The sequence below is a fragment of the Hemicordylus capensis genome, chromosome 2 (assembly GCF_027244095.1).
Source record: "Hemicordylus capensis ecotype Gifberg chromosome 2, rHemCap1.1.pri, whole genome shotgun sequence".
In the NCBI taxonomy this organism is placed as follows: domain Eukaryota; kingdom Metazoa; phylum Chordata; class Lepidosauria; order Squamata; family Cordylidae; genus Hemicordylus; species Hemicordylus capensis.
Window position 1 is genome coordinate 237803874 of NC_069658.1, and position 24735 is coordinate 237828608.

At 46.7% G+C, this 24735-nt stretch overlaps 2 protein-coding genes across 2 annotated transcripts in view; both read right to left on the bottom strand.

Moving 5' to 3' along the window:
• Window positions 1–16470, bottom strand: part of LOC128343881 (vomeronasal type-2 receptor 26-like) — a 35199-nt gene extending 18729 nt beyond the window's left edge. Inside the window, exons 1-2 of the mRNA XM_053293315.1 lie at window positions 16387–16470; window positions 15035–15181 (exon numbers count right to left, since the gene is read on the bottom strand). Of these exons, the coding sequence (XP_053149290.1) occupies window positions 15035–15181; window positions 16387–16470 (231 nt within the window). The remainder of the gene's footprint in view (window positions 1–15034; window positions 15182–16386) is intronic.
• The window catches only part of LOC128346277 (vomeronasal type-2 receptor 26-like), a 389368-nt gene that overhangs the window by 225169 nt on the left and 139464 nt on the right, over window positions 1–24735 (bottom strand). The window lies entirely within an intron of this gene.

The window sequence follows — 24735 nt, forward strand, 5'->3', positions numbered from 1 at the left end:
CTGTGTGCTCAGACTGCGTGCACAGCCTCAGGATCTCCTATTATTTCAGGAATTAATACAATTACGAGGCGGGATCTGATATTGACACTACCTTTACATCACACGCAGCACCTACAACTGGTTACCTACAATATACTACCGGCTTTATTAACAAATGGAGGACACTGAGAAGCTTCCAGAAGGAACAGTCCTTTCAGGCATTGATGTCGTGGAGGGTACCATGTCAGTGAGCCCTGTGCAATTTGCATAGTCATGCAAATGGCCTCTTCAGAGAGCCACCACTGCCCCTGCTACCCCCTATGGCGTGCGCCACTGCAGCTGTCACCAGCGGAAGTTGTAAGTAGTAACTTTCTCACATTCCACCCACGCTATCCTTAGGCAAGCTCCATGCCCATTTGCTGGTAAAGGGGAATCCTCACCTGATTCCCCTTTACCAGTAGAGCTCTGATCCGGTTCGATCCAGTTCGGTTCAAACTCGAACCAGGTCCAGTTCAATCAGCACAAAACCAAACTGGGTCAGGTCAGCTTGAATCTGGTCCAGATTTGAATTGAACCAGCAAAACCAGTTTTGTGCACATTCTACCATGGGAGTGGGACATCTACCCACTCCCTGACCACATGGAGTGTGGTCAGGGAGTGGGTAGATGTCCGCCATCTTGAATTGGGGTACATGACATCATCACAAACTACACCATTGAGGTGTCCCTACAACTGTTCCCAATTTGGTTCATATTGGTCCAGGCATTGTGAAGTTGATAGAGGGGGACACATGGACACATACACAGAATGCTGGGTGATCTCAGCTTACTTTTCTTAAGGAAAGTAGGCTAAATACCTTTAACATATTGAATTTCAGTTTAACATATTGGTTTTCCAATTTCACTCAAGTTCCAAAATGTCAGGAAATTGTGGCTCTTAAAGGCCAGACCCTTAACAGATGTGCTATTTAGGCAATATGGCTAGGATATGATACCCTAGGCTGGGGCTAGTCCCAGCTTCACCACTATCTTGGAACTGGGGATGGCTGTCAATGGCAGAGTGGTGGACCTGAGTCCCAGATTTGACTGTTTATTAGAGCAGACACATGAGCTGCCTTCGCACATAACAGTAAACCAGAGGCAAATGTGCCAGAGGTTAAAAAATGTGGTAGCCTGAATGCAGAAAACTGTGGTTTGGTCAGTTTCAGCCCCCAAACTTCAATTTGTACCTTAGGTCTGTAGTGAGTTTCACCACCCAAGACCTCAGGTGTGAAAGCAGCATCATGTCCACCAGATGCTGTCGCCATGTCCTAACTAGAGTTGAGGGTAGGAAGCCCCTCCCCCTTTCCTAAAGGAATTGGCTGCTGTGGCTGTCCTTCAAGCCATGCACGCAGCCAGTCCCTCCCCCTTTGCAGTCTTCCAAACTGCATATTGGATCATCTGGGAGCACGCAGAGGGGGGTGGGGCAGGGAAGCAAACTGTGTGTACTTTGGACCCATAGTTTGCCATTATGTGCAAAGGCAAACATAGAGTCTATGCTGATGCTAGCATTACATGTTACAACTACCCGACTGACAACATCGATACCGTCCAGAGTAGTAGAGTAGCTTCAGCCACATAATTGTTTCAATTCTAGCTCTCTCTCTTTCGCCACTTTCCTTTCACCTTGTCTCCTAAATGTTCAGTTTTTCTTCACTTCCAGTGTTTCCTGGGTCAGCTTCCAACTCTCAGCTCTTCTTCTGCAAAAGGCCCAACTGTCAATTCAGACCAATAGCAATCAGCAAGAGAGGCCTTAACAACCACCTACATTCTTCCCTCCCTTAGCAACTGTTACTAAGCCCAAAGCTCTGTTCTGACCTCAGTAAGCAAACACAATTACATCAAATTATCCACCTTTTGACTTTAGAAAAAGCTGCCATCAAACAAAATAAAATCAACATGTTTTTAAAAGATTAATTAAATATGCAAAATATGTCTTCTTCACTATGAGCTCCATTGCCGATTGAGATCATCTGGAGAGGTCCGTCTGCAGTTGCCATCAGCCCATCTGGTGACTATGCGGGGCAGACCTTCTTTATTGCTGCCGTGAGACTCTGGAATGCACTCCCTGTCGAGATTCGAGCAACCTACCCATCTCTGACAACTCTAAAAAAAACCTTTAAAGACCTTCCTTTGCACTCAAGCTTTTTAATTTAATTGTGGTTTTAAACTGTTGCTCAGTTTTTATTTCTGTGTTTTAACTTTTTGTCTTGTTTTGAGCCACACAGAAACGGAAGTTTGGGCAGCATACAAATTTGATAGATAGATAGATAGATGGATAGATAGATAGATGGATAGATAGAAGGTCTTCCAAAGGCCGCATTGGTTGATATCCAGACTAACACTGCATTAGTGCAAACAAAATATGCTTTCACAAGCATGTGTAACGGGCCATGGGTTCTAAGAAATTAAGAAGATCTAATAAGCAGGTAAATTCAACAGAATTCATGAGCAAAAGTAATATTGTAAATAAAGAAATAAGTGGTCACAAAAGTACAACATAATCAAACAAACAGGGACAGTTACATAGATATAATCTCAGGTTGTAGTGAGTGTCTCTGCTCATACCTGATGTTTCCAGCCACCTGCTGTGCATCCAAATACGGAACTGCAGGCTGGGCTGCCTGAAACCGGAATTGAGGGAGGAATGCAAGAAGGAAGCCCGCACGGCCAATTCCCCCTCCTTTCTGCAGTCTCTTTGACTGCAACTCGCCTCCTGTCTGTTTTGTCCAAATGCATAGCAATAGCAATAGCACTTACATTTATATACCGCTCTATAGCCGAAGCTCTCTAAGCGGTTTACAATGATTTAGCATATTGCCCCCCAACATTCTGGGTACTCATTTTACCGACCTCGGAAGGATGGAAGGCTGAGTCAACCTTGAGCCCCTGGTCAGGATCGAACTTGTAACCTTCTGGTTACAGGGCGGCAGTTTTACCACTGTGCCACCAGGGGCAAGAGGTAAGTGTGGTGGGGGAGCAGAACCACGGGTCCATTGGACCCTCAGTGAGCAGGCAGAGCTTCCTCCTCGCAGTTCTCAAGGGGGCCGAACAGTTGAGCCCAGCAGCCGCTCTTGCTCTGCCCACCGATGCCACTGCCACCACAGGGGTGGGGGAGGCCTGCTTGGCTTACCCACAAACACCAGCTGAGAGCTGCTGGCTATGGAGGATTCCCACAGCCCCAGATGACCAGTGTTTCCTTGGTTAACCCTCTGTTATCCAATAATCTCTTGTAATGGGAACAACCTTAAGATGGCATTTGCTCTTTTGGACAAAATTATGCTAGAAAATCCTAATTATGCAATACTATGTTACCATACAAAACTGTTCAAAATGAACCTTAACGGTGGCGGCATCTAAATAGGAAGTCAGAGCACTAGTTGCTGCCTTCAGGTTCATGAAGCCCCCAAATCTCCCTCAAAATGCAGAAGAGAGTCTAACCCCTGCTAACTTGGCAAAGAGGCACCTTTTAATGTGGTGATTCTCTTTATTTAGCAGGGGAGAGTAACTGGCCTTATCCACCCCCCAAAACAACTTGAAAAGCACTTCAACATAGGAGCCACAGAAATCACCACCAGCCAATTACAAAAAGCAACTTTACTGGGAACAGCCTATATTCTGCGGCGATATCTATAATAACAGCAACAAAATTGATAACAAAATTCAGCCGTCCCAGGTCCTTGGGAAAGACTCAATGTCTGGATAAAACAAACCAGCCAATAACACCTGTCTGACTTTGTAAACAAGAAATAATGACTCGATGTCTGGATAAAACAAACCAGTCAATAACACCTGTCTGGCTGTGTAAATAAATAAATAAATAAATAAATAAATAAATAAATAAATAAATAGTAGGGATAGAGGTTTGCCAGAGAAGAGAACCAGAAGATATGGGCTGCCTCTGGTAATTAAGAAGAGATGGGGTGTGCAAATTTATTTGTTTTATTTAAAATATTTCTATACCACCCAAAACTTGCATCTCTGGGCAGTTTACAATTAAAATCATTTAAAACATTAAATCAATTAACAATTAAAATCATTTAAAAGATTTTAAAAAACATTTTAAAACCTAATATACTATACATCTAATTAAAAGCCTGGGTGAATGAAAGTGTCTTCAGTGCCTTTTTTAAAGTTGCCAGAGATGGGGATGCTCTTATTTCATCAGGGAGCACATTCCAAAGTCCAGGGGCTACAACCGAGAAGGCCCGTTCCCAAGTAGCTACCAGACGAGTAGGCAGCAACCGCAGACAAACTTCTCCAGGTGATCTTAACAGGCGGTGGGGCTCATGGCGAAGAAGACATTCTCTTAACTACCCAGGACCTAAGCTTTTTAGGCCTTTATAGGTAATAACCAGCACCTTGTATTTTGCCGGGAAACGTATTGGCAGCCGGTGTAATTCCTTCAACACACGAGTAATATGGTCTCTCCTAGATGACACAGAGACCAACCTGGTTGCTGCATTCTGAACTAACTGCAGTTTCCAGACTACATATATTTAGAGTCAGAGAAGCAGGTATCACCACAGAATTACTTACGAAGACACTCTTGAGGGAGGCCTATGAAAGATGTATGGCTCAAATTCAGCATACTTTGGAGATGTTATTCCACTAATGAGGTGGTCTCCTGGCCTGTAGTAATTCACTGCTCCGTGTTGATCCCTTATCAGATTCAAGGGGCATTTTGACTTCAGCATCCCAGAGGCTACATTAGGCAACAACAAAAGCACTACAAGGATGAAGAGGAGCAGCAGGCTCATTCTGGTCTCTCTGCCCTATTCGCCGTCCTTCTATCAACTCTATATACAGCTAATTCTAAGGAGCCAAAGTCATTAGCAAGAAAGAGACTGCAATGGAGGCTTCAGGGGTAAAGGAGCTGATTTTAACCCTCAGACCAGCAGAGCAGGCACCTGCTGAGAATCCCAGCTCCAGGGATTAGAGGCAGACAATGGAGTTATGCACCATTCATATTGTCCATAGTTGAACAAAATGACATCATCTTGCTCTGGATTCTGATGTTTTTGTTACCTTCAGTTTTGGCAAGAAGAAATAACTGTCATTATGGTAATTATCATTGGAAGCATCACCTTTGTGACTTCCCCAACACTCCGTACCTCCTGGCACAGGTATAGATCTGGAGAAAAACATGTTTGTGAGACGGGTTGTGAGACTCGTCTTCTCTGAGATGGATCAGGGAGGGGAACTTGGTCTGGCCTTTATTCAGAGAACACTGATCACACAATGTGAAGATGTCCAGTGGCTTTGGTGGCCTTAAGATGGAGTTAAACAAACTCATGGATATTAGATCTATCAATGACTATAGGCTACAATAATGAAATAGATCCTCCAGCTTCAGAGGCAGGCTACTTCTGACTACCAATTGCTGGTGACACAAGGAGCCAACAAGATCCCAATCTAGCCCTGTAAAGCTATTGACTTTGGTCTGGTTCCTCAGACACCTTCAGTACTAGCCTAGCATGCATTTTTAGTCTACCTGTAGCCTACCTTCTAAAGAGGCTTATGAGATCACAAATGGCATAATTGGGACTGGACCTTAGGGCCCAAATCTGAGGCCCCTCTCCCATGGGAGGCCCAATCAGTGCCAGGAATTTCCTCCAGTTCCAGTCGGAAGCAGCCCATGGCTTCCACTTCAGTAGGGTTGTGCATTTTGGGGGGTTTTCTGTTTTGTTTTTGGCCCAAATCTGAAATACCCTTATTTTGTTCTTTGTTCGAAATTGCAAAATCCGAATCTGAAATGTTTTGGATTTTAAAAAAACAGCCCCAGGGCAAAACTAGTGGGTGGGGGTGGTAGTGCCCAGTGGGTGGAAGCTACCACCCAAATTTCAGAGGAATTGAGCAAAGGGCTGATATTTGGTGAATTTTTGAAGTTTACAATTTTTCCCACAGGTAATAATGACGTTTCAGCAAAATGTTGGGGGGAAAGGAGGTGACCCAGAGCAGAGTAGGGTGGGTGGTAGTGCCCAGTGGGGGAAAGGAAGCTGCCAGAATTATTTCCAAGGAATTGGGCAGAGGGCTGGTTTTTAAAGATTTAATGGAGTTTACGCGTCTTTAAGGTTCTTCCTCATAGGGTTGAAGCACCTGGGTAGGCGACTAGAGCGCAGGTGGAGAACTCAGCTCAAATTTGACAGGATGCAGCATGTGACCCACTTCAGGACTTACACAGAGGCAATGTGTACAGCAAAAAAAGAAGTTCCGGTCAGCTCGCATTGCTTCCGCGGGTTCATGTATGGCGGAGTTATCCCGGGTAGTGAGAAGTCTAATTTCTACTCCTGTTTCTAATCAGCTCCCGGAGGTGCTCTGCTGTGAGGCCCTCAGTGGGTTCTTTGTGGATAAAATCTCTTGTATTTGGGCCGACTTGGATTCCACTTTTTCTTCAGGGTTTACGGAGGAGGTGTCCAGCAATCCTTCTTGCAGTGTTAAGTTGGATCAGTTTCAATCTGTGATTCCTGAGGATATGGACAAGCTGCTTGGAGTGGTGAGGTCCACCACTTGTTCTCTGGACCCTTGCCTGACTTGACTGCTTCAATCTAGCAAGAAGATTATTCAAGGAGGCCTAGTGAATATCATAAATGCATCGCTGAGGGAGAGTAAGGTGCCTCCATGCTTGAAGGAGGCAATAATTAGACCTCTTCCTAAGAAGCGTTCCCTGGATCCCTCAGCGATGGATAGTTATAGGCCAATCTCTAATCTCCTCTGGTTGGGCAAGGTGATCCAGAGGGTGGTCGCTGACCAGCTCCAGGAGGTTTTGGAGGAAACTGATTATCTAGACCCATTTAAAAATGGCTTTAGAGTGGGCTATGGGGTTGAGTCAGCCTTGGTCAGCCTGATGGATGACCTATACCGGGGAATTGACAGAAGGAGTGTGACTCTGTTGGTTCTCTTGAATCTGTTGGTGGCATTCGATACCATCGACCATGGCATCCTTCTGGGTCGCCTGGAGAGTTTGGGGATAGGAGGCACTGTTTGGCAGTGGTTTCACTCCTATCTCTCAGGTAGATCCCAGATGGTGGAGCTTGGTGACAGTTGCTCTTCTAAATGAGAGCTGTTATATGGAATCCCTCAGGGCTTTATTCTATCACCAATGCTTTTCAATATCTACATGAAACCGCTGGGTGAGGTCATCAGGAGATTTGGTACTGGGTGTTATCAGTATGCTGATGACACCCAAATCTACTTCTCTCTTTCATCTGCTTCATCAGGAAATGGTGTTCATTCCCTAAATGCCTGCCTACAGGCAGTAATGGGCTGGATGAGGGATAAGAAATTGAAGCTGAATCCAAGAAAGATGGAGGTGCTCATTGTAGGGGCTCAGAATCTGAGGGATGAGTTAGATCTCCCTGTGCTGGATGGGGTTACACTCCCCCAGAAGGAGCAGGTACGCAGCTTGGGGTACTCCTGGATTCGGGCTTCACCCTGGTATCTCAGGTGGAGGCTGTGGCCAGGAGTGCTTTTTATCAGTTTAGGCTGATTCGACAGCTGTGTCCATTCCTAGAGGAGAATGACCTCAGAACAGTGGTGCACCAGCTGGTAACCTCCAGGCTTGACTACTGTAATGCGCTTTATGTGGGGCTGCCTTTGTATGTAGTTCAGAAACCCTGCGGGACCCCACAGGCCAATTGTCGTGGAGCCGAGCAGTAGTCCCCCAGCGCCACCTTCTGGACCCTCCCCCCAAGAAAGGACTGGAATCACTGCAACTCAGTACCTCCGATTCCCATACTCAAGAGGCGGCCCAGAAGGATACCATGGTCAATGGTATCGAAAGCCGCTGAGAGGTCCAGCAGAACCAACGGGGACACACTCCCCCTGTCTAGTTCCCGGCATAGGTCATCCACTAGAGCAACCAAGGCAGTCTCAGTCCCATACCCCAGGCAGAAGCCAGATTGAAAAGGGTCCAGATAATCCATATCATCCAAGACCCTCTGCAGCTGGAACGCCACCACATACTCTATCACCTTGCCCAAAAAGGGTAGGTTAGATACCGGTCTATAGTTGTCTGGGTTTGAGGGATCAAGGGAGGGCTTTTTTAGTAGTGGTCTTACCACCGTCTCCTTGAGGCACGGTGGCATCCTGCCCTCCCTTAATGAGGCATTCATAGTCACCTCCAACCATCTACTTGTACCCTCGCTGGCAGCTTTTATCAGCCATGAAGGGCAAGGGTCAAGAGCACACAATGTCACCCGCACACTGCCCAGGATCTTGTCCACATCCTCAGGCCGCACCAACTGAAAAGAATCCCACACAACGGGACCAGATGGTACCAGAGGCACGATTGCCGGAACTGCCAAAACTCTGGAGTCCAAATCGACATGGATGCGAGCGACTTTATCTGCAAAGTGGCAAGCAAACTGATCGCAGTGGGCTGTGGATGATTCCTCTCCCATTACCTGGGGGGATGTGTGGAGCAATGTTTTTACCACACGAAACAGCTCTGTTTGTCTGCACTGAGCAGATGCAATGGATGTGGAGAAAAAACGTTTCTTCGCCGCCCCCACTGCCACGGCGTAGTCCCTAAAATGGGCTCTAGCCCGTGTTCGGTTGGATTCATCATGACTCTTCCTCCAGCGCCATTCCAGCCGTTGTCCGAGTTGTTTCATCGCCCTAAGCTCTGAGGAAAACCCAGGAGCAGATTGGGCTCCACCAAGCCGGAGAGGGCGTTTAGGAGCAACCGTGTCAACAGCCCGGGCTGTCTCTCCATTCCAGAGATCAACCAGGGCCTTGATAGTGTCACCAGCTCTGGACAATGGAAAATCCCCAAGGGCCATCTGGAATCCAAGCGGATCCATAAGCCTCCAGGGGCGGACCATCCTAATCGGCCCACCACCCCTGCAGAGGGCAGACAGAGCAGTCAAACTAAACCCCACTAGATGATGATCTGTCCATGACAAGGGAGTGGTCTCAAATTCCCCCACCTCCAGATCATTTATTTCCCGGTCGACAAATCTAGATCCAGAGTATGTCCTGCCAGATGGGTAGGGCCCGATACCAACTGAGACAGGCCCATGGTTGCCATGGAGGCCATGAAATCCTGAACCGCACCCACTAGGGGGGCCTCAGCGTGGACAGTAAAATCCCCCAAAACAATAAGCCTGGGGGAACCCAAAGCCACCTCCGAGACCACCCCCACCAGCTCAGGTAGGGAGACTGAAGTGCAGCGGGGTGGTCGGTACACCAGCAGAATCCCCAGCCTATCTCGGAGGACAAACACTCAAAATTCTGAGATTGCCTGACCGGGAGACGGGGAGGATCTCTCGATAGATGACTGCAATCCCCCCTCCCCAACCCTTGAGGTGGGGCTGTTGCACGATCTGGAAACCTGGAGGATAGAGCTGAGAGAGACCAACCCCACTCAACTCATCCAACCAGTTCTCCGTCACACATACCAGGTCAGCATGCTCATCCACAATCAAATCATGGATGAGAGATGTTTTAGCATTAACTGACCTGGCATTCAGCAGCAGCACCCTAATCCTCGAGGGAGTGTTCTCAGAGCTCCCTGGGGTCAGAGGGTTGAGAGAAGAGCTGGAAAAAGGAACAGGCCTCAATTGCCTGGACCGTTTCCCCCTGTAATGGCCTGCCCAACTCCCACCGCCATACCTCACTCTGCCCGCTACATGTTTCCGGGCAAAATACAAAGTGCTGGTTATTACCTTTAAAGCCCTAAATGGCTTAGGTCCAGGTTACCTTAGAGAGCACCTTCTTTGGTCTGATCCCCTGATGCTAAGATCGTCTGAGGAGGTCCAGCTCCAGTTGCCACCAGCTCGTCTAGTGGTGACCCAAAGGTGGGCCTTCTCTGTAGCCACTCCTAGATTGTGGAATGCCCTCCCTGCAGAAATCTGTAATTTGATTTTGTTATTGGCATTTAGGAGAGCCTTAAAGACCTACCTGTTCAGCCGGGCCTTCCAGGGTTTTTAAATTGTTTTAAAGGGTTTTTAATGTATCAGGTTTTTATAAAGTTTTGAATTGTTTTATTTTTAGCTGTTTTATTGTATTTTAAATTTTCATTCCTGATCATTGATTGATTTTAACTCTTTTATGATATTTGTGAACCGCCCTGAGGTATTTTGTACGGGCGGTCTAGAAATCAATCAATCAATCAAACAAACAAACAAACAAACAAACAAATGATTCTCTGGTACCACATGAGAGTGGATTCATGGTTCATAATTGAAAATCTCATCTGCTACCAGAGAATCGACAGGCAGGGCTCAGGCTGGCAACAACGCAAGCATAGGCAATGGCATGGCATCTCTCAAGGGGGTGAAAAACATTATTCTGGAACAAAAAAGCAATGCAGCAGATAAATCCATTCCCAGGCTGGCAGGCTGGGTTCAGGCTGGCAACAAGGCAGGTAGGTATAGGCAATGGCATGGCATCATCATGGCAACTTGAGGCATGCCATGCAATGCAAACTAGTTTTCTCTCTCTCTCTCTCTTCAATGAGGCAGAAAGGCAGAATGGCGAATGACTAACTAACTTGTTGAATGAATTGAAAACCCCTCCTTGAACTCCCCCCACCCTTGCCCTGTCTTCAACCCTTCCCCTGGCCAATGTGGGGTCAGTAAAGTGTGGCAAGAGGCAAAAGAGCCAATGAGGAACAAGGAGGGAATCATCAGCAGGTCAGCCCATGCTTTAGGTCACCGATCGGAAGGCTAGAAGGGTGGGAAATTCAAAGAGATGTCAAACACAAAATGGAGACTGACTCAGAGATCGCCACAAAATGGAGGTCCAAAACAACAAACTCTTTTATAGCCAAAACAGGGATATTTTATTTTGCGTGCAAAACTTTCAAATCTGGAAAGTGGGTAGGTTTTTTGTCTACAAAACACCCAAAACAGCCCGTTTCGAGTACAAAACGTTGTGTACCCGCAACGTCACACAGTTGCGGGCACTATTACATGGCTGCTTAGGGGCAAACAAGGTTACGCTGAAGCAATTACAACAGCTTATAGGTCACCTAAAGTTTGCCTGTAGGGTGGTTGCTCCAGGCTGGCTATTCTTGAGGCGGCTGTGTGACACCACCATCGGCGTAAAAAAGGCGCAACACCGGATTAGAGTCACAGCACCCATGCGGGAGGACCTCGAACTATGGGCTTCATTCCTGGATTCATATAATGGGGTTTCCTTTTGGTGTGATGCACTCCTGTTGGAGGTTGACCTGCAGGTCCAGTCGGACGCCACTGGCGGTCTGGGCTTCAGGGTGTACTTCTGGGGGCGCTGATGTGCGGAGAGATGGCCAGACATCTGGGTGTTAGCAGGCATCACCAGAGATTTAACGTTTCTGGAATTATTTCCAATAGTAGCGGTCATACACATGTGGGCTGACCTGTTTAGAAACAAGACCGTGCGCTTCTGGTGTGACAACCAGGCCACGGTCCAGGTCATTAACTTGAGTCTGTGCAGGTAACAATGCGATCTCAAGACTATCAAGACATTCTGGAGCGAAACGTACTGCCCAGTGTTAGAAAGCTCTGTCTCAGGCGCAGGTCATAGATCCTCCAACAGGATAATGACCCAAAACACACAGCTAAAAGCACCCAAGAATGACTAAGGACAAAACATTGGACTATTCTGAAGTGGCCTTCTTTGAGCCCTGATTTGAATCCTATCGAACATCTATGGAAAGCATTGAAACATAGTCTCAAGAAGGCACCCTTCAAACCTGACACAGCTGGCACAGTTTGCTCAGGAAGAGTGGGCCAAACTACCTGTTGACAGGTGCAGAAGTCTCATTGAGAGCTACAGGAATCGCTTGTTTGCCGTGATTGCCTCTAAAGGTTGTGCAACAAAATATTAGATTAAGGATCCCGTCATTTTTGTTCATGCCATTTTCATTTGTGCTATTATTTGAAATATTCTGTTGCATCAAAACTCTAAAAGAAAGTCTGATTTTTGTTAAATGCGGAACAAACAGTGATGGGTGCCAATTACTTTTGTCAGTTTCAAATTATTTCAGAAGCAATTGTGGGTCCTTGTTTTTTCGTGGAGGGGTACCAACACATTTGTCCACACGTGTAAGTACCCTAGGCCCAAGTCGTTAAAGGCTTTATAGGTAATAACCAGCACTTTGTATTCACCCAGAAACATATTGCCAGCCAGTGCAATTCTTCAGAAATCGGAGTTATGTGGTCCCTTCAATTTGTCCCAGAAACCAATCTGGCTGCCACATTCTGTACAAGTTGTAGTTTCTGGACTACATACAAAGGCAACTCCACATGGAGTGCATTACAGTAGTCAAGACTGGAAGTTACAAGCATATGTACCACTGTTTTAAGGTCATTCACCTCTAGAAATGGATGTAGCTGATCTATCAGCCGAAGCTGATAAAAAGCGCTCTTGGCCACTGCCTGAATCTGCGAAAGAAGGGAGAGTTTTGGACCCAGGAGTACTCCCAAACTATGTACCTGATCATTCAGTGAGAGTGTAACCCCATACATAACAGGCAGATCTAAACCATCTCTCAGGTCCCAACCCCTCAGTCAGTACCTTTGGATTCAACTTCTGTTTGTTATCCCTCATCCAGCCCATTACCACCTCTAGGCAGGCATTTAGGGAAGTTATGTCATTAAGTGTTTTCATGTAGATGTTAAAGAGCATTGGAGAAAGTGTGGCACCTTGTGAAACTCCATCCTTTAGTAAGAGTGTGCACGGAACCAGCTGGTCCGATTTGGTTTGAGTCTGAACTGGACCCAAACTGGACTGGGCCAGTTTGGTCTGGCAGCCCCTCGAACCCCCCTCCCAGTTGGTTTCGGTCTGGGGTGGGCGGTTCACGAGTTTTGTTTTGTTTTTATTTTAATATTTTTTTACACTTATCCTATCTGGGGGATTGTCCGAGGTGGTGGTGGGCTCACAGAGGTCCATTGTGCAGGCGCAGCACCCTCCAAAATGGCCAGCATGCTGAGGGGGAAAAGCTGAAGAGTGGCCAAAGAGAAGCTGAAAGGCCAATTTCTTAAATAAGGGAGGCCAGCAGGGGGAGGGCACCTCTGTGGAAACCCCCCCCAAGCTTCAGACAACTCCTCCAGAGTGTAAAAAATAAATTAATTAAAAAACAACTCGTGAACCTCCCCGGGGGTGGGGTTCTGTCCAGCATCGGACCGAACCAGAGGTGGTTCAGTTCGACCCCAAACAGTCGAACCTGTTTGCACATCCCTATACTTTAGTCCTCATGTTGCAGAACAACAGAATCTACCAGAGAGGTCGAATCTATCAGAGAGGTGGGAACGGATACATTGTAAAACAGTACCACCCAATCAAACTCTCCTAAGACAAAACAGAAGGATACTGTGGTTGGTGGTATCGAAAACTACCCAGAGATCCAAAAGTTTAAGCAGAGTCACACTCCCTCTATCAGTAGTCAATTGGAGATCATTTATCAGGCTGACCAAGTCAGTCTCAACCCCATAGCCCACTCGAAAGCCAGTTTGAAATGGGTCTAGATAATCTGTGTCATCCAAAACTGCCTGGAGCTGAGAGGCCACCACCACCCGCTCAATCAACTTGTCCAACCATGGAAGATTAGAAACGGGTGTGTAATTCGCTAACTCCCAGGGATGCAATCAAGCTTTCTTCAAATAAGGTGTAACAATAGCCTCCTTGAGACAAGGAGGCATCTTGCCCTCCCACAGGAAGCATTTATCATATTCACTGGACTCCTTCTGATAATATGATTACCAGATGAGATAAGCCAATTTGGGCAAGGGTCAAGAGAACAGGTTGTAGGATGCACAGTCTGAAACAGTTTGTCCACTTCCTCAGGAGTCACAAACTGAAAGTGATCCAATCTAATCCTTTAAGAGGAGTTGCTGGACACCTCCAGAATAAACTCTGCTGTAAGGGTGGAATCCAGATTGACCCGATAAGGGTAGAATCCAGATCGACCCGCTCGATCTCGATAAAAGAGATTTTATCTGCAAAAACATAATTAAAGACACTGCAGCAAGTAACTGATGTTCTAAGTTCAAATTCAAGGGGAAGGGGGACATTCTAATCCCCTCATGATTCTAGACAACTCTGCTGGACATGAATTTGCCAAAGCAATGTGGGCAGAAAAGAACCACTTCTGTGCCACCTGCACTGCCAGACCATACATCTTCAAATGTGCTCTGTGTTGTGACCTATTAGATCCGTGCTGAGTCTTGTGCTCTAGTTGTCTACCTCACTGCTTCAGCTGCCTCACTGCTTCAGCTGTTCTTCCGAATGCGACGGGGCTGACTTTGAAACAGGTCACATAGGATGCTTAGGAGCTATTGTGTCTACTGCTCTAGTAAGTTCATTATTCCACTTTTGCACCAGAGCATTGGCAGAATAACTAGCAGAGCCAACCCTAAACCCTCCCAAATCTTCTTGGTATCCTATTGAATCCAATAACCTATTCGGGCAGAGCAATCTAATAGGACCTTCACCCCTGCGGAGGTGGATCATGGTAAGTCCTACCATAACCAGATGGTGATCTGTCCATGACAATGGGGGGGATGACAGGAGCCCACCCACAGACCACCCTTATCAGAGCAAAAGACGAAATCAAGTGTGTGACCAGCATCATCCGTTCATTCAGAAACCAATTGGGATAGGCCCATCATGGCTGCTATGAACTCCTGAGCTGCTCCTGACAACCCGGTCCCAAAGTGAATATTGAAGTTCCCCACCATCAACAACTTGGGCCACTCCAATGCCAACTCTGCAACCAGGTCCATCAGCTCAGTTAGGGACTCTGTTGTGCAGCAGGGCGACTGAAACACCTACTACTACTACTTCTAAAAAAAAATTTATATACCACTTTTCAACAAAAGTTTTCAAAACAGTTTACTAATTAATTAATTAATAAGGATCCCTGTCCCCAAAGGGCTTACAATCACCAACAGAAGTTCGAGTCTATCCTTGGTCCCTAGACTTAGGTACACACATTCAATATAAGCCAATTCCCTGACAGGGATTTTGGTAAGGGAGATAGTATCCTTATAGACCATAGCCACCCCACCTCCACACCCACATCCTCTCACCTTCACCATGAAATAACCCACCAGAAGAAGCTGGGACCAAACTGGACCACTATCTTCTTCTGACCAGTTTTCCATGATGCAAAAGAAGTTGGCTCCTTCATCCATGATGAAGTCAGGGACAATATCGGAGACGGAATCTAAGTCGGCCTGAATTCGAGAGATTTCCCCCACAAAGAATTCATTAAACACATCACAGTGGGTAATCGATGGTTCCAGGTTCTGATTCAAGGGAGTAGGGGCACATACTAGCCCTCTCACAACCCTGAATAACTCCACCGGATGTGAACTTGTGGATGCAATACAGGAAGAAAAGAATCGCTTCTTTGCCGCACGTATCGCCTGAGCGTAGGTCTTCAAATGAGCTCTATGTTGCAATCTGTCAGATTCAAACCAAGTCTTTCTCCACTTGTGCTCCAGTTGTCTACCTCACCACTTCAGTCCCCGTAGTTCTTCCATATACCAAGTGGCCTATTCTGAAGCAGGTCGGAGAGGATGCTTAGGAGCGATCATGTCTACTGCCCTGGTGAGTTTGCTGTTCCAATCCCTCCAAAGCTTCTTGAAATCCTATGGGATCCAATAACCTTCTCGGGCAGACCATCCTAATAGGTCCCTTGCCCCTGCGAAGGTGGGGTGTGGCTGTGAGTCCAACCTTAACCAGATGGTGGTCCATCCATGACAATGGGGAAATCACAGGATTGCCCACCCACGGAACACCACCCTGATCAGAGTGAAAGACCAAATCAAGCATGTGACCTGCAATGTGCGTCGGTCCTGAGACCACTTGAGATAGGCCCATAGTAGTCATGGCCACTATGAACTCCTGAGTCACCTCGGACAAATTGGTCCCGAAATGAACATTGAAGTCCCCTAGCACGACAAGCCTGGGGGACTCCAACACCAAACCTGAGACCAAATCCGCCAGCTCACTTTGGGACTCTGTTGAGCACCAGGGCAACCAGTACACCAACAGAAGCCCCAGTCTATCCCTGGTCCCCAAACTTAAGTACACACATTCAATATGGTCTGACACTCTAACAGGGATCCTGGTAAGGGGAATATTATTCTTGTAGATCCCAGCCACTCCACCTCCCTGCCCACGGTCCCTCACCTGCTCCTCAACAGAGTACCCTGGAGGGAGAAGCCGAGACCACACTGGGCCCCCAGCATCCCCTAACCAGGTCTCTGTAATACATACTAGGTCGGTATGTCGTGAATATTATCAGGTGTGGCAGTGGAGTGAGGGCCAAAGATAGCCTAAGTCATGGCCTGGAGCGGTTCAAATGCAGAACAGGGATTAGTAGCTGGCTTTTGCTGGGTGGTGCTTGGAGCATTGGACCTATGATAGACAGCACCTGTGCATTAAGGCAAGTGTACATGTTTCTGTAGGCTTCATGGTGTCGGGAGCGGATGACTACACTGCCTGGGGTACGATCCATGATTACGTAACCCTAAATGAGTCCTAACACCTGTTTATGGGCTATATTAGAGTCTAGGGCAGGGTTTCTTAACCTTGGACCTCCAGATGTTGCACTACAACTCCTGGCATCCCCAGCCACAAAGGCTATGTCTGGGGATTCTGGGAGTTGTAATCCAACAACATCTGGGGGCCCAAGGTTAAGAAACCCTGGTCTAGGGGATCTATGGGTCCCTGTCTTCACTGTGGTAAAGCTGATCTATGTGGTCTCCAGGTCATAAGACCTTGAGTCTTTCTCGCATCCAATTAATTGGATCCAGGCTGACCATGGCTGCTTGGCTGATGCCAAGTCTTAGGATGGGGTTTGTCTGCTTGCTGAGCACATATAACGGCAATTTGATCGATGTCCATCCCGGACATTCCGGGGGCAAAGGAGGAGGAGCTGGAGAAGTTGGTAAAGGGGGATCTGGAGGAAGGGCTGGTGCGGGAGAAGCTGGAGGAGGGAGAGGCACAGATGCCTGCTCCTCTAGCTGTTTAGTGATGGCAGCTATTTGCTCTTGGGGTGGCCTGTTTGTTTGCATGCGAGGCAGGTCTGAGCAAACAGGAAACTTGGAGCCAACTTTTGAAAGGACACTCCTTGGGTGGTTTGGCACTGGCAACACATCTTGCCAGTGTTCAAAGAGCTTCATTGGCTGGTGGTCTGTTTCAAGTTCAATTCAAGGTGTTGATACTTCCCTGGAAAGCTCTATAGGGCTTGATGTTCTGGGCATCTTAATGAACCTCTGCTCCCTGGTACTTTGGTTTCCTTTCGGTGCCCACCCTCTGGAAAAGGGAGGGAATGTCCAGGGTGAGGACATTTTCCACTGTAGTACTCCATCTGACATGGTCCTTCATTAGGAAGATCCCGTTGCACTTTCACTGTTATCCTTCAGCTGCCAGGTTAAGACCCTTCTGTTCTGCCAGAGCTGTTGATGGCTAACATCCTCCTGACACACTGTAGACATGGCTGGAAGATGTGTGTCCACACCAATGAAAACATGACATGATGAACTGGAAGCCATAGACCACAGCTTTGCTGATAGAGACAGCCAATTAAACAAAAGAACAAGGAGCACCACAGCTCTTCTAGGACACTGCTCCACTCCTTCACCATGTTGTGTGTTTCTTTAGTAGCCAGGGGGCTGAACAGCATTGGTCGTTGGCCCTCAGCCTCCATCCTTGCTGGAAGCAAGGTTTCTTTAAAATTTAACAGAAAACAAATTTAATGCTTTCTAAGCTTACTAGATGAAACCTTGACTTTGAGCTAGCATCCATTTTGCTCCATTCTCGGCCAAAGTCAATAGTTGGCATTGATATCCCTGCTACCTGGAGGCTTTATAGACACGCCTGTTACCCCAAATCACCTCCGGAAGAGCCAAACTTACCCCTAAGTCTGTTTGAGATCCTTAGAAGCACTCCACACACAAACCGAGTCCTGTCTTCCGAATTCTAGCTTATCTCGATGTATTTCTGAGTTCTTAAAATGCTGGTTTTAAGCTATTTTTTCTGAAAACACCGGAGCAAATAGGAATAGGCACTGATGTAGAATCATTAACATAATAAGAGGGAAACCCTATTCAGGAGTGCAGATATAGGCTTTAGAAATATCTCACACACACACCAATTGGCTAGAAGGGAAACACGGAGGCATGCGATGTGAACCTGCACCAAAAGAAAACCCAAGAGCATAGGGTAGGGGCTGCTTCCCTCAATGCCGCGAGTGTAATTCAAAGTGGCTTCGCTCAACATTTACCCCACAGCATGAAGCCATGTGTGAATAATTCCCTGGTAAACTGGGCAAGAACCATCACCTGAGTAGCAATGTGTTATCGTTCCCTTTTTTAAAAAAAAATGTCTGGCCTGAGAAAGAATCCTGTGTAATTCAAAAGCTTTCAAATGCTAATTCAGCATTTATGCACTAGTTTAGCCAAATCAAGATTTTGTGTTTCTTTGGGATCCATAGTTTTTAGAAATTGCTTGGGACATTTTGTATCTGTTTGAAATAATTCTGCTTAGCCGAGGAGAAGATTTCCATTGTTTAGTTTTCATCACAAGGGAAGTGAATCTGTACTTCTCACTGCTATATAAATGGCAAAAACAATGATTGTAAATGCCTCTGTTTTCAAAAAAACTTGGTGATTGCAATATTCATGATGCCTATTGGACTAGGACTGGGAAAACCCGAGTTCAAATCCCCATTCAGCCATGAAGCTTACTGGGTGATTCTAGGACAGCCATGTATCTCTCAGCCTAACTTACCTCACAGGGTCATTGTGAGCATGAACATAACCATGTAGACCTTGCTGGGCTCCTTGGAGGTAGAGCTGGATATAAATGTAAAAACACATAAATATGGCACTCATTAAACAGAAAGAGCATTTGAAAGTCATTCACATGACCATTGTTGCTGGGCTAGGGAGGGCTGGGGAAGAGGCTGGATCCTACCTATCTTCCCTCACACAACCCAGGGTCTGAACAGGACTCCACCGCCCGTGTGCACTTGCAGCATTTGAGTGCCACATGGGGGACACCTCAATAGCATATTTTGTGGTGACATCTTTCACCCCAGTTCAAGATGGTAGATGTCTGAACATTTGAGGTGGAAGTGAACTAACTTGGGAACCACCAAACCAATTTATAGCAAACTTGGTAGACATGTTAAGATTATAGAGAACATGAAATCTTGATATCCCATAAATGAATTCCAGGAACTATATCAAGATGGTGGCTGGCTGTGGGTGGGTTCTCTCCAAACAACTTTGCAATTCATGGACCCATTTGGATCAAATTTGGTACATTTGTTGTGGCCAATAGGGGCATTTCAGCAGCATGTTTTAGCCCACGTTTCTCATGGAAAGTAGCCTAATGAGATGACCATCGTGTGTGTGTGTGTGTGTGTGTTTTCTTTCCATGTGTGTGTTTGTCCCTAACAATGCCTGGATGTTATGTCCCAGAAAATCCGGACAAAGTCTCCCCTTGGAATATATGGGGAATGAGACCCCATAGTGCTAGAAAAAGACTAGAATCACAGTGAGATAAGATGTTAATATGCTTGCAAACTATAAGCACACACAGGCTCATTCATTCACTCACTGCTATGAGATTCCCAGAACAGATCATGAAAGATAGAAACATTCCATTTCCATAGATAGACCTTGGCCACAATACCACAAAAATCCAAAGCTCCAGAGAACTTCATGTCCCAGAAAATGCAGAAAAACTCTCCCATTGGAAAACATGGGAAAAGAGGTTGACTGCCTCCAAACATGGAGGATCTATTTGGTTATTGTAGCTTAAGCCTCCTTACATCCATAAGTCCTCCTGACATCCATAAGTTTGTCTGACTTCCTCTTGAGGCCATCAAAGTTGCATCATGTTAGTCATGTTACCAGTGTTCCTACAATAGAGGTCAGGCCAAGCCAGGGGCGTAACGATAGGGGGGGCAGGGGGGGCATGTGCCCCCGGCACCATCTTTGCGGGTCACGTGGGGGGCGCCACCATGACCCCCGCGGATCCCAATTTTTTTTTTTAAAAAAAAATTTAAATAAAAGTTTCTCCGGCTCAGCAGAGCAGTTAAGGGCGCCCCCTCCCCCACGAACAGTCCCTTCCGCATGGCGCCCAAGCCCCCCCCCCCATTGCTTTGCTGGCCTGGCTTGGCGGGGGGTGCCTAGTTTCATGCATGCTCACAGTGCTTGGCTCGCAATGATGGAACTTATGGCCAGCAGAGCAGAGGGTCTCTCTCTAGTCACGCACGCACGCTGTGCATGCGTCCGTCCTCCCAGCTCGGCTCGCCTTCTGCACGTGGTGCGGAGCGGAGAGCGCTGCTGGGGCTGGGGCTGCAGGGCGCAGGCAGGCAGGAGGAGGACGGCAGGGACGGGACAACAAGAAAGGATTCGGCGCCGGCGGGTGGAACCAGACCTCGGGTTGGGCGTCATCATTAAAGCACTGCATTCGGTCGACAAGGTGTGTGTGTTCTCTTGCTTCTCTGTTGTGTCGTGTCTTGCCTTAATTAATTGTTCTTAATCTCCGCCCGTTCTACAACTTACTTACTTCCTGCCTGCATGCATCTCATACGAGCAGCCCATGGTGCCTCCTCCAGTTCAGGAGAACAAGTATCTGAAACCCACCCCACCCCATTCCCAGGAAGGTAGAGTCTACAAAAATGTCGGCGGAGAGGAAATGGAGGAAGGAGAAAGAAAGAAACTACGGCAAGGGGAAGCTTTGAAAATGCTAGCAAGACCTTGTGAAATGCAGCCGACGGTGCCAGTAGAAGTTCAGCAGCCTTTAAGGTGCCCCTGGCCCTGCCGGGTAGCTTTGGCTGCGTGCTTCACGGGGAGCCGGGATCCACCTTAAAAGAGGTGCTTTGCCAGTGGCTTGGATAAAGCAAACCCTTCCAGGAGCGAGCCTTACCTTCCCGAGCGCCCACCCCCTCTGAAAGCGCCTCTAAGCCCTCGGCGGCTTGTTATTTTGCATGCCTCGCCTAACAAGCAAGGAGAGGGATTGTGCATGGCTGGGGGGGGGAGCTGGGAGCAGGCGAGAGGCGACGAGGGTGGGGGGAAGCCATCTCTGCATGCAAGGCTGGGGGCTGCTAGGAACCTCCGCATGGCAAGCGAGGCTTGTTAAGGTGAGCTTCCTCTCCCAGGCAGGACTGGGTCCTTGCTGGCACCCAGCCTTCTCTAGCGAGGGTCCGACTCCAATCTTGCCGATTGTTGTTGTGAAGTCACCTTGACGATCTCCGGTTTCACTCACACAGGTAGGAGAAGGAGATCAGCTTTGGGGGGGCATTCAGCCGCTGAGCGCCTGAATTCCTCGCCTATCGTCAAATCTGCAGTTCTTCATGCTTGCATACAGAGATCAGAGCCACCCATTCCATTCAAACTCCAGGGAGTTCGTTTTGCAATGGGTTTGATATGAACTACTGCACCCCATGTGATGGCTTGGATGAGGGGATGTGTGTGTCTCCCCAGCAGAGCTTATTTGAGCTAGTTAACCTATACTGCAGTGCTGGAGTTCAATCAAGAACCATTCGGAATGGTACCAAGAAGAATGGAGAGACTGCCTCTGAGGATATGTAGAGTGCATTACTCCTACCAGCTGGGTAGCCACAGATACTCCTCCTCTAGAATTAAGGGGAAAGGGCTCCCAGAATAGAGGATCTTGCTTGCAGATGGCTTTGGCACCTTTTGCTTTCACTGAACATGAAGACTGTGCACAGCATCGGGGTCCAAAAGGCACGAGTTCACTTGCAGCCACAATTTAAGCAGAGATGTTTTCTAATGAAATGACCATCAATTTGTTCTCTCTCTGCCATATATAAGACGATCATCACTTTGAAAGGTGCCTCTTTGCCCAGTTAGCAGGACATTTTGCATGGTTAACCCAAATCCCACCCTCGATAAGGAATCAGAATGGATATATATTTGTAAACTTGTCATGTATTCCATGATGGGCATGATTTCCTTCGAGAAAGCTGCCCAGAGCAATAGTGCTGTGGTAGTGTAGTATCATTTATTTATCTAGTGAATTATAACACTTACCCCCTTAATTTCCTAGCATTGCTTCAACATTCAGAGATTACTAGAAGCCTGGTTTAAAAAAATTGTCTTAAGGGCTCTTTTAAAGGCTGGCGCAGCAGGGAAGTAACTTGCCTAGGGAGCAAGAGGTTGCCAGTTCGAATCCCTGCTGGTAAACACCTATATTGGGCAGCAGCAATATAGGAAGACGCTGAAAGGCATCATTTCATACTGCATGGGAGATGGCCATGGTAAATCCCTCCTGTATTCTACCAAAGAAAACTACATGGCTCTGTATAAAATATTGTATTAAATATTAAATTGCTTAAATTAAATTAAATATTTAACAGCAATATTAAATATTGTATTAAATATTAAATAGAGATAAAATATCTGTATTAAAAATAAAAGTTTTCTGAAACGTGTGTAAGTCAGATGTATGTTGGGGGCGCGGCGGGGGGGGGCGCAATTTCAGTGCTTGCCCTGGGCGCCGTTTTCCCTAGTTACGCCTCTGGGCCAAGCCTATTTTCCCCTCCATGACTCATCTCAGAATACATGAGTTCTTACAAACTTGTTTTGCTCAAGTTCCACACCTGTGTCCAGAGCTACATCAAGAGTTACGAAAGATGCAAAAGTGATGCTTCCCCTTATAATTATGAAAATCACTGTTTTGACAAAGCTGAAGGGATTTTTCAAAGTTCTTTGGGAAACTGTAGCATCAACATCAGAACCAACAACATGAAGTAATTCTGTGCAACTGTGCTTGAAATGACTGATGCATAAATACCTCCTCTATCAGAGAGCCCTGAGGCTGGGATTCTGGGCAGGTGGGGGCTCTGCTGGTCCAGGAGTCCGAATAATCCCTTTTGCCTCTAAAACAACAGCTAGATTCCCCCTATGAGAGCAAGTTCACTGCAGACTCAGTCTCTCAAGAGGTCTTCTAAGAAGTTGATGATAATAGACTTTGGAGCCGTGACAAAGAGGACTGCCTGTGGCAGAGAGAGCCAGAATGAGCCTGTTGCTTCTGCAAGTGCTTCTGCTTCTGCCTAATGCAGCCTGCGGAATGCTGCTGTCAAAATGCCCGATGAACCTGATGAGGGATCAGCATGAAGCACTGAACTACTACAGGCCTGGCGACTACCTGATTCATGCAATCACATCTCCCAAGTATGGTAAATTCCAGCCGTACGACTTTCGAAAGCCTCCCTCCACCCAAGTTTCCGAGTAAGTAACTACGTGGTAATGTTTGCTTCTCTGATTCTGAAGCTGCACATTCCAACTCTTCTGACTTAACAGGAACAACGCCTATTTTCTGTTTATTTTCTTTAGTCTCTTTTGCATTTTTGGGCTTCATAAAGATTTTTGGGCTTCATAAATCTGGAACACCATATTCTGTGGCAGACAGTTCCCTCAATTAATTATGCATTGTGTGAAGAAGTACTTCCTTTTGGCAATCCTAAATTTCCTTTTGTCGATCCTGGTATCACCACATCCCATAGCAGAGAATTCTGTAGACTAATTATGCTCTGTGTGAAAATGGATTTCCATTTGTTAGTTCTAAATTTCATGGGATGACCCCTGGTTCTAGTGTTGTGAGAGAGGAGGAAATTTTTCTCTGTGTCTACTCCATGCAAAATTGTATACACCTTTATCATGTCTCCACATAGTCACCTCTTTTCCAAACTAAAAAGCTGTAGCTTTGCCTCATGAGGCAGGTGCTCCAGGCCCCTGATGTTTTCATTGTGTGCACAAAGGCAGGTAAGAGGTGACTCCCAACCCACCCCTGACATTTTCAGTTGGGAGAATGACCTTATTGTGTTTTGCTCCATAATGCTTCTCTGAAACCCATTCTCCAGGAGAGGAGAGCTGGTCTTGTGGCAGCAAGCATGACTTGTCCCCTTCGCTAAGCAGGGTCCACCATGGTTGCATTTGAAAGGGAGGATAGAACTATGAGTACTGTAAGATATTTCCCTCAGGGGATGGAGCTGCTCTGAGAAGAACAGAAGGTTCCAAGTTCCCTCCTTGGCAGCATCTCCAAGATAGAGCTGAGAGAGACTTCTGCCTGCAACCTTGGAGAAGTTACTGCCAGTCTGTGTAGACCAGGAATCCTCATCGTTGGGCCCCCAGATGTTCTTGGACTTCAACTCCCATAATCCCCAGCCAAAGGCCACTGGGCCTGGGGATTATGGGAGTTGAAGTCCAAGAACATCTGGGGGCCCAACGTTGAGGATCCCTGGTATAGACAATCTTGAGCTAGATAGACCAATGGTCTGACTCAGTATATGGCAGCTTCCTATGTGCCAAAAATGGACCTGAACAGCACAATGGCCTGAAACAACCCAGATCAACAACCAAACTGTCAAGCTGCATCCCAAAATAATAGTTTGATGATTTTTAATAGTTTTAACATTTTAAATTTTAAATTGTTGTAATGTTTTAACCTTTTTATTTGTTGTTTATATTGTTTTGCTGTAAATCGCATAGAGATGTGCATGTTGGGCAGTATACAAATATGTGAAATAAATAAATAAAAATAAATAAAAACATTGGATTGGGCTGCAAGTCAGAACCCATTTCCAGAAATGCACCTCAAGGGTCACCATCTACTATCACATTCCTTTCTCTGGCAGTAGAATAATATTACAGGTTTTCATGGTCCTTGTGTTTAATGGGAAAACTATGTGAGAAACCAAAGAAGGACACAAGAGTCCTTGGCCAAGGTGTTTGTCAGGAGT